A 10,361-nucleotide genomic window follows, 5' to 3' on the forward strand; every position below is an offset into this window, starting at 1 on the left:
CTCCCGAGGCCACGCCACGTGGCTCACGGTGAAGGATCCCTGGTGAGCGGCAGTGTGTTTAACCCTGCCTTCCCTGGCTTTGTTTCTCCCAGATCAGGACCCTTACCACCTGGTTTCCCAGATTTTTCTTTCTAGAAAGTAGTTTCTATTTGAAGAAAATCACAAGTCTTTCCTCTTTACTCAAAATATTAGTCCTGAACGTTCCAGTTTGAGGTGACTGGGAGAGGACCCCTCCCTCCAGAGGTGTCCTGGGGGTGTCTTCCTCCTCAACCACTCCTGAACTTCTGGGGGGACCTTGGGGTTTGCTCCCCGCCTGCCCAACCCCAAGCCCCCTGCCCTGTGTAAACCTTCAGGTCTTTCCTGGTTTACAGTAACTGCTTTTTACTTGCAGAGAAAACCCCCAGTGCGCTTTCATCTTGTTTATTTCTCATCCCTCACTTGAGCCACTCTGGGTTATTGATGTCTGTTCTTTCCTGCCATTACTTGTTCTGCTCCTGTAGCCAGAAAGATGCCTCTTTCTCATGCCCTCTTTTCGAAATCCTAACCACCCTTCCAGCCAGGGGCTCTTACTTTTCAGGATCCAACTGGACCACTCACTTCTGCCATGGAATATTCCTTGTCACCTTCCTCCTCTGATTTGACCACTCCTTTCTTTGAGTGTTGCTGTCAAGGAGTGGTGTTGACATGTCCTGTTAGGCTTCCGCTCAGCATAGTGTTGTCACGGAGGGCCTGTGGGTTGGGGGTCTTCTTCCTTTCAGGCTTACCCTCTCTGCTTATTGCCAGATCAGGTCTCCCCTGGGCCGTGCGAGTCTTGTGTCAGGGAAAAAGCATGAAATTTAAAATCAGGAGTCTTGGGGTATCACTGGCCCCAGGTGAGGTTGACTGGCCTGACACTACAATCTCTCTATAGACTTGTGGGTCTCTAATCGGCCATGGACTTGAAGTTGCTATGTAGACCTGACATCTATTCAAATGTAAATTTTATAGCATTTCTTGGTCATTCTGGGTTTGCAGGGTCTGGGTTAGGTGCTGGGGGCAATCTCAGCTGGCCCACCAAGTAGGGTTTGCTAGGTTCCTTCTTGTCAGGATTAGGATCTGGGGTGGTGTATGGTCCCAGAGGGTGATGAGAGATCCTGCAGACCTGGGAGGGATAAGTCTTCACACCCTGAGCGAGCCAGCCTTCTGTTTTCTTGGGGCTGGCTTGGTCTCACAGTTCTGGGATTCTTACAGTTGGGAGGGCAGGCTTTTACCTAGAGACCACCAGTGAATATTCAGATTATAGCAGCCCTCTTTTCTGTGACACTATTTTCTTCCCCTGCCCTTTATTTTTTTTTAAAAAAATATTTATTTATTTATGCATACAAGAGCTGGGGTACAGGCCAGAGGTAGGAGTGGGGGTGAGAGAATTCACCAGAGACAGAGTGGGGAGCAAAACAGGCAGATCCACTGAAATACACTGCTGAGGGGAGCAGGAGAGGTCTGCTGTGCCATGTGGGTCGCCTCCTTGCCCGGGGATCAAACTCATGTTTCAGGGCTGCGGAGAGCTTCATAGTGCTGCACTTTTACCTGTTGTGCCACCAGGGAGGGCCCTATTTTCTTTCTTTCTGTATTGACATGGAATTCATATAAAAATGACCATCTTAAGCTACACAACTGTGGTTTTTCTGTACATTCACTACGGTGCGCAACATCGCCACAATCTCATTCTAGAAAGTTTCCCTCACCCCTAAAAGAAACTGCACCTGTTTGTGGTCAATCCCACCCCTGCTTCGCCCATCCCCTGGCAGCCGCTAATCGGCTTTCCATCCCTGTGGCCTTGTCTGTTCTGGATATTTCATCTACCCAGAGCCAGGTGCTCTGGAGGCCTCAGTGACTGGCTTCCTGCACCCACACTACGCTTGTCCCTGTCTCCCTGGTGGCAGTGCCATCCCGTCTTTGGGCCGAATCACATGCTGTGGGACAGGCACGTCATGTTCTGTGTCCACTTAGCCACTGACCGGCATTTGGGTTTCCGCTGTACAGCATAGCACTCACGGTCAAGTTTTTGTGTGGACTTCTGTCTTCCATTCTCTTTAATTCCCTGGCGTGGGGGTTACGTGGGGTTACGTGGAGTTACTCTGTAACACTACTTGGGCATTTGAGGAACTTTACGGGGCAGGCTTTCTCCCCAAAAGTGACTGTAACATTTCACATTCCCACCACAATGTCTGAGAACTCATAATACCCTTGACATTGGGGTCCTCCCCGCTTGCCTTAGAATCCAAAATGGGGAGCCTCAGCAGAGGATGCACCTGACAGTTGTCACTCATCCCGTTCCCAGGTTGGACTGCGCAAGACAACAAGCCTTGCAAACTGGGTTCGCGGTAAACTTGGGCCTTTGAGTAATTGTCCTCCTTGCTGAGGGGACGGTGCAGGGCCACCTAGCCCAGGATCTGCTGTCTGTGCCGAGAGCTCGGCTTGGCTGGCGCGTGCCCAGGGAGCGTGTTTGCTGGGAAAGTTCTTCATTATATCGGTGCCTCCAGGTTGCGTTTCTGCTCGGCCCTGTCAGCGTCTGTAACGGATTCCAAGCTTTCCTAGAAGAAAGCTGACTTTGGCATTTGCAGAGGGCCGTGAGCTGGGGAGACAGCTGCCGGGCCTGACAGCACCAGCTGGTGCAGGCTGCTCCTTTGGAGTGCCCGGCTGGATAAAAGGGAGATGCTTGTTGTCCGCTCAGAGGCGCTGGTGAGCAGAGATGGTTCCTGTTTCTGTTTGGTTTACGTGAGTGGTGCAGGCGGGATTTTGCCACAACTCAGCCGGGAAGAGGAAGGGTGTGTGCAGCATCTGGAGATGAGTGAGGTAGGCAGGCAGGGTGGGAAGGAGATTGCTAACCCAAAGGCGTCCCTCATGCCGGAGGAAAATTACCACTTGCACTTACCCTGAGATTGAACAGAGGAAGGGTTTGTTCACTTTAGTCAGTCTACAGGGAATGTTTCTGGGAGGTGGAGAGAACAGTGCAAGGGGAAAAAGTCTCCTTAGATCCATGCAGATGAACTAAATGGCCCTGCCTGAACCTGGTGTGTATATATCTAGCCACTGGGCATTTCATAGGTGAGGGTTATTCATTCAACATGTATTTATTCAGTCCCTACTATGCACCAGAAGTTTCTAGGCTCCAGTGATGTAGCAGTGAACAAAACAAACTCAGACGATTGTCCTTGTGGAATCAGAGCCTGTGGCGGGGAGGAGGAGTAATTAATGATGGTTGGCCAGGCAGAGCTGGCTGCAGCCAGACTGTGTAAGAGGAGATCGCTTCCCTGAGGCACGCAGTTCTGAAGAACGAGCAGGAGCTGGCAGAAGAGTGTCTCTGGTAGGGAGCACAGCAGGTGGAGCACCGTAGTGTGGCTGGGGCTGGGGGAGGGCGAGGAGGCGGGGGTGGGGGCAGCGGAGGTGGGGGAGAGCAGGGCGAGCATGGTGGGGAAGGTTAGGGTCTTACAGGCCGGGGAGCTGTGACGCCCCTGTCCTTCCCTCCAAAATATTAGGCAGCCACTGGGGGATTTTCAACTTGGAAGAGTCGTGGTCAGATTGTGTTGGAAAATGACCACTCTGGGTAGGTTTGTATTGTGCATGGACATCAGTCACAAGCTTCCAATGATTAGGCAGTAATCATCGGAACAATCACTATTTTCTTTCCTTTCCCACACAGAGGTTTTAGATTTCCGTTGGAGTCCGTGCACTCAGGAGGAGTCTGCTGACTGGGTGGAGCTGTGGGTCTGCTTCTCGAGAACTTGGGGCCATCCTAGGGAGAGGAGAGCCCGCGAGGGGACTGGCGAATTTGTAACTGACTTGGGGGCAGACATCAGACAAAGGAAGTTGGTGCTAAGAGTGTCAAGGGGGGACCCCAGCGGCTCAGGGTCACAGCCAGGTCCTTCTGATGCTAGCGTGAGCCTCTGAAGGACAGCAGGCCTTGAATTTCTGTTAAACCTGGGAAACCATGTTTTATGCTGGTCACAGGTCCTTCTTTCTGCTGGTCGCACCTGCTTACCGAGATTGGAGCTGTGTCTGCGGGGCTCAGCGGACCTGGAGATCCCGAGTGTGTGGTCTGCCCTGAGTTCATCTCTGTGACGATAGTTTTAAAACTGCAGGGTCCTGGGTCTTACACGGTTTTAGGGAGGGAGCACAGGGGGAGGCTTAGGAATCCGCACCGTACGCTGGCGCCCTAGGGCTCTTGCACACACCAAGTTAGCTTCCGGTGGCTGCTGTAACAATCTGCCATCAACTTGGTGACTTAAAACAACAGAAGTCTATTCTCTCCGTTTTAGAGGCCAGAAGTCCAAACTCAGCCTCACTGGCAAGTCCTCACCCCGGCAGAGGCTCTGGAGACTGTCCCTGGCCTCTTCCAGCTTTGGTGGCTGCTGGCATTGCTTGGCCGGTGGCTGCATCGCTCCCCTCTGCCCTGTGCACACATCACTGCCTCTTTTCTGGTCTGTTGTCAAATGTCCTTCTGCCTCCCTCTTACACGAACACTCGAGATTACACGTAGAGCCACAGTAATCTCCCCAATTCAAGACCTTTTACTTAATCACTCTACAAAGATCCTTTTTCCTAAACAAAGCACTATTTATAGGTTCTAGAGATTAAGATCTGAAATATTTTGGGGGGACCATTTTCTAGCCTGCCACACACAAACTACAGTTCAAACATCACCAATAGGGCCCATGTCCTCAGGGCAGGTCAGGTCTAGGAAATTGGAGCCCATGGAAAAGGAATTAATCTAATTGATTATGTCATGGAGTCCACCCAGCATTCCAAGAAGGTCCTTATTCCGAGACCTTCTCTTTCCAGCCCTGGATTCTGGGAATAATGGTGGCCGGCATCTACTGAGATGTCCCATGTGTCTTCTAAGCCAATTCCACGCACCATCTTATCACTCCCCCAAACCATCCTGTGAGGCAGGTCCTACCACTATCTTCCATTTCACAGATGAGCAAATCGAGGGGAAGCAAGGTCAAACAACTTGCCTGAGGTAAAGGAAGTAATGGTGAGTGAAGCTGGGATAGAAATCCAGGCAGTGGCCATGACCTTCACTCATAGGTATCACAGCCTCCAGTTGGGTTCTCCATGTGTCACCCCATCTGATATTTCTGTCCTAGAAAATATAAAACCCCCAGAGACATTCTATGGGGCTGGAGAGGGGAATAGGATCAAAACAGGGGCTGGAAGAGTGCACCGTGCATGGGTGAACTGGTGGTGGGAAATCCACCAGGAATGCAACTGAGATGAAAAAAATGCACAAAATGAAGAATGATGGAAATGTATGTGTGTGTGTGTGTGTGTGTGTGAGTGTGTGTGTGTATACAAATAAAATAAAATAAAAAAGAAAATATGGAACCAAACTGTTCTGGAAGGAAAGGAACTCCTCTAACCCCATTGCTTTCCTCCTGCTGAGAACCTCTAGCTCCTTTTCCAACTCCTTGGTAAACACTGCCTCAAGTTGCAAGACAGGTCTTCAGGCTCAGCTGAAGGACCCAAGGGGAGGCAAGCAGGTCCTGCAAAGTAGTAGGTTGACTGAGATCCTAATGCATTACTTAGGCTAATGGGCTGGGAGGAGCCCTGGAAGGTTCCCAGCCTCCAAATTGTCGGCTAACAGGCAGACAGGGAGGTGGGGCAGATTCATTTGCGCCTGGAGCACATATTTGTTCTTGGCATGACTCACACCACCTGGAGCAGGGCTCTGATGAAATGTTTTCCTGCTCCACCTCCCTTCCATGCTGTCTTATAGGTCCTGTGCCAGGGACAGGTCTCTGAGAGGACACGGCAGCCCTGTCCTCCTGTCTCGCCTGCAGAGCCCAGGGCCATGGCCGCCCTGGCAGCCAGCATATCCAAGCAGCAGGCAGCTGCCCCGGGTCTTGGCTCCAGCCAGAGAGCTGTGAAGTACTTGGGTCAGGACTACGAGACCCTCAGGCAAGAGTGCTTGGATTCCGGAGTCCTATTTAAGGACCCAGAGTTCCCGGCATGCCCATCAGCCTTGGGCTACAAGGATCTTGGCCCACGCTCCCCCCAAACTCAAGGCATTGTCTGGAAGCGGCCCACGGTAAGATGAGCTTGGTGTCGCGAATCAGACAGGTGAAGGGTCCTCATTTCTGGTCAGAAGTAGCTGAGGAAGAGGTTATGGTTCTGGATCCTAAATTCTTGCATTCCAGAATGCCTCTTTCTTTTTAAAAATCATTTTCAGAGAGCATGATGTGTAGAGGCCAGGGCATACCTTGGCTTTGGCTAGATTTGAATCCTGCCTGGGTGATCTTGGGGCAGTTGCCTCTGTGAGCCTCAGCTTTCTCATCTGTAAAATGGTGCTGCCATTTTACCTTATTTTTCATAGCTGATAATAGGACTAGAGATAAAACTCAGAGGATAGTGCCCAGCACGTAACATGCACAGAGCACATGGTAGTTATTGCATAGGCCCCGGGCCAGCACCCAGTGAAACAAGTCAATGCTACATGTCATCAGTCCTGGGGTAGGTGGTGACATTATTGCTTCTAGGTATGGGGTTGCTTACAGTCATGAATTGTCACTGTCCCAAGAGGGCTGGAGAGAGGAGAAGTTCGGCTGGGGGACTGTGAATCTGCATTGAGGAGCTGAAGTTAGGGGCTCCTGAATATTGCCCTTGATATCACCCAAAGCCCTAGGGCAAGGGATGGAACATGGTCCCCAAACCTAGCTCATGACCTACCACAATGTGACCTTTACCGAGTGACTTCATTTTGGGCACAGGCACCCTCTGCACAGCGTGGTTGTGGGGACTGAGAATTGCATCGAGTTGGCCTAGGGCTGAAGTGTGGTCTCATCTGGTGGAGATGATGCGGAGACAGACTTGTAGATAGAGGACTGGCACCCTACGCAGGATGAAGGAAGTGCATAGAGGCATAGGTCACGGGGGCCTGGAGTGTCAGGACCACATGATGGGAAGACCAGGGAAGTGGACACATTCCAGTGCATTTAAGGACACCAGTGGGCTTGGTGGGTGGGACCAGGAAGGTGGGAGAGGACTTGGTTTGGGAGAGGCTTTCCTTTTGTCACTAAAGTCAGCTATGAATTAACCTGTGTCTAGTTATTTTCCTTCTCTTGAAGTCCTCCTGTCTCCCCCAAACTTTGTCTTTACCTAGTCTGTCCACACAATATGGAGGTTTTAGATAGATGTGTTGGTTTGTGTCTGACAACTGGATGCTGCAAAATCAGAAGGATGAGGTAGTAGAACCTGATTAATGTGGAATTGACGTATTCCTATTATTTGGAGTCAAATTCCCTCTCTATCCTTAGTCGCCAATGAAAAATTATCACACAGGTCATTTGTAGTCACACATCACCAAGTACATTGTAGGACACAGTTTTATTTTTTAAGATATTCTAGATAATTAAATAGACTCCTGAGTCTGTAATGATCCTGACTCTGTCATTATTGGGGAAAAAAGCTTAGTCCTTAATGTTTCATTTCTTTCTTCCCAAGAGGACTCCAGGAGGTGTTCCGAAATGAGATGTATTAATGAGTTAACTTGGTGCTTTCCTCCTTCCCTTCATACTTCTCTTCCTCCCTTTCTTAAGTTGCAAAAAATACATAACAGGAAATCTAGCATTTCCCTCATTTTAATGTGTACAGTTCAGTGGCATTAAGTATGTTTATATTGTGCAACTGTAGCTACCATCCATCTGCAGGACTTCTTTGATAGAAATCCAGTTCTTGCAAAACTAACCTGTATCTGTTAAATACAGCTCCCTATTTCTTCTTCCTCCTGGCACCACCCTTCTGTTTTCTGTCTCTATGAATATGAAAACTCTGGATACCTTATATAAATGGAATCATACAGTATTTTTCTTTTAATGACTAACTTATTTCACTTGACATAAAGTCCTTAAAATTTATCCATGTTGTAGCACATGTCAAAAGGTCCTTCCTTTTCATGAGTGAATAATATTCCACTGTATGGATATACCACATTTTAAGACTGTGTCACCTGTCAGTGGACATTTGTATTGCTTTCACTTTTTGGCTATTTTGGATTATGTTTTTATAAACTTGGTTATACAACTATACCTGAGACCTTGACTTTAGTCCTTTTGAGATGAAATTGATGGGTTTTTTGGCAATTCTGTTTCATTAATTGAGGAGCCACCATACTGTTTTCTGTAGCTGCAGCCCATTTTGCCTCCCTACTGGAGTACCCAAAACTTCCAGTTTCTCCACATGCCAACTTTTGTTATTTTCTGCATTTTTTTTTTTTTTTTTTTTAGATGTTTTGTTTATTTTCCTACAGATTATTTTTTTTTTTTTTTTTTTTGGCCAGTAACCATTCCAGCATGTGTGAATTGCTATCTCATTGTGGTTTGACTTGCATTTCCCTAATGACTAGTGGTGCTTAACATTTTTTCATATGACCGTGATATTTGAATATCTTCTGTAAATTTCTATTCAAGTTCTTTGCTCCTTTTAAATTGGGTTGTTTGCTTTTGTGTTTTACATGCTGCTTTTGAAGGTGATTCCTTCACTTCAGTTTCTTTAAGTCAGTGCCCAGATGTGGCTCTTATACTCCTAGTTCCATAAAGTTGTTAATTTTTACTTATCTTTGGGTGAAAGAAGATGAGATGTGCTAAATATATATATATATATACACACACACACACACACACACATATATATATACATACACACATATATTTTTATCCTCTTAATAATCAACAAAGTCTGAGACGTAGATGTTTCCTGAAATCATAAAATTTAACAACCTTCCCCTCCAGGTGTTTTGCCTATTTTTAAACTTCTGAGCAAAAGGTTTGCTGGGGGTTGTGCTTCAAGCCTTGGGAAAAAAAAATTGTTTAGCTGGAGGATCTCAATTACCAAGAAGTTTGGGTTCTCAGGATAAATTTTTGGCTAGTCATGATCCTAAAGCATTTTCCCCACCAGTGTTGGGTGAGAGCAAAAATCCTGTCATCAAATAATGGCTGATCTCATGAGCTCCAGAGCACTCCTAGCCGCTGACTCTGCACCCTCACATCCCTGCGATACTGGGTCAATGCTCAGCCCAGCCCCATGGGCTGAGGGATGTCCTGTGTGTGCTTGCGTGGTGCAGCCCGTCAGTGACCTTCTTCTCTGTCCATTTTAGGCCTGTTAGTAGCTTATTGATCTTAAGGGAAAATGCAGAGAGGAGTGTAGTGATGCCAGGTGCATAGTAAAGACCCATTAAACAGCCAACCTGGTTAAGAGAGACCTTGAGGGGTTGGATTGTTGAGAGGTTAAAATAAGAGTGAGGGGCAGAGGCCTTGGTTTGGGGCTTCTATTCTTGAGTGAATACATTGGAATTTTCAATTCAGCCTTGATTTACTGGGCACTGGTTGTGAGAAGATGCTGGAGAGGAGTCCTCTGGGGGCTTTCGCTAGTCAGGGAGAGAGACCACTGCACAACTCACAGCCAGCAGGATGGTTGAGTGCTGGGGTTCGGTGCCAGGTGGGTTGGGGTTCTGGTTGCCTTTCTACCATTTACAGGGTGCATGATCATGCGTTAAGTTACTAACCATCTCGGGACTCAGTCTCCTCATCTATGAAGTGGAAGTAATGATATTACTTATCTCTTTGGGTTATTGAGAGGTGTGAATGAATGGGGTTCGCTCAGTGTCTGCACGTAATGAGTACTTTCTTGAGCCATCTTGAGCTCACAGAAAGCATTAGAGCGGGACTTGGCAAAAGAAGAGGGGCATGAGCAAGGAGGCACAGAGTGAGCAAAGCACCGGGGGGCAAGAGGATTCTGGGAGGGCAGCACAGTCTGTCGCGACGGAGGAAGAGAACATTGTAGGAAAGAGGAGTGAGGCTGGCAATGTCATGGGCCACATCCTAGAGCCCAGGAGTCCCCCCCCCCCATGTTGATGGTGACGGTGATGAAGACAGTGGCATCGCCAGGTTTCTGGAAAGTGCACACCCCGAGCCCCCGAAGTTCCAAACCAAGCTACTGAGCACGGCCTGATGCGGGGAGGGGGGGCGGGCAGAGAAATATCTCCCGTGCCACTGCCACCGAGAGTGCGCCGGCTGAGTCATTTCCTACTTTGGATTCCGACGGACAATTGTGTTTCCCTTGTGCCCATTCATCAGAGACTGATATGAGGTGTAAGTAATTGGTGTTTATGGAATGTTTTGAGATCCTTAACTGAGTAATAGTAAACATTATTACAAAAATGACCTGATTGCTGTTATGGAAGAACAGAGCTGTGTCCAGCAGCCGCTCCCCTGCCCGCCGTGACCATGCGGGTGGTCCCGCCCCAAACTTCTCCCTTAGCACAGCAGCAGGGGCGGCTCTCCTCCCAGGACTGCACCCCTGAGACTAGGCAGGCGACTCTCTCT

The 10,361-nt window shown here is 48.5% G+C and overlaps 1 protein-coding gene across 1 annotated transcript in view; it reads left to right on the top strand.

Moving 5' to 3' along the window:
• The first annotated feature begins 5,833 nt into the window (after positions 1–5,833).
• CAPN8 (calpain 8) overlaps positions 5,834–10,361 on the top strand; it is a 45,436-nt gene continuing 40,908 nt past the window's right edge. The window contains 1 exon segment of the mRNA XM_004691121.1: positions 5,834–6,070. Within this exon segment, the coding sequence (XP_004691178.1) occupies positions 5,834–6,070 (237 nt within the window).

This window comes from Condylura cristata, unplaced genomic scaffold (assembly GCF_000260355.1).
Source record: "Condylura cristata isolate star-nosed mole 26May11 unplaced genomic scaffold, ConCri1.0 scaffold00030, whole genome shotgun sequence".
Taxonomy (NCBI): Eukaryota; Metazoa; Chordata; class Mammalia; order Eulipotyphla; family Talpidae; genus Condylura; species Condylura cristata.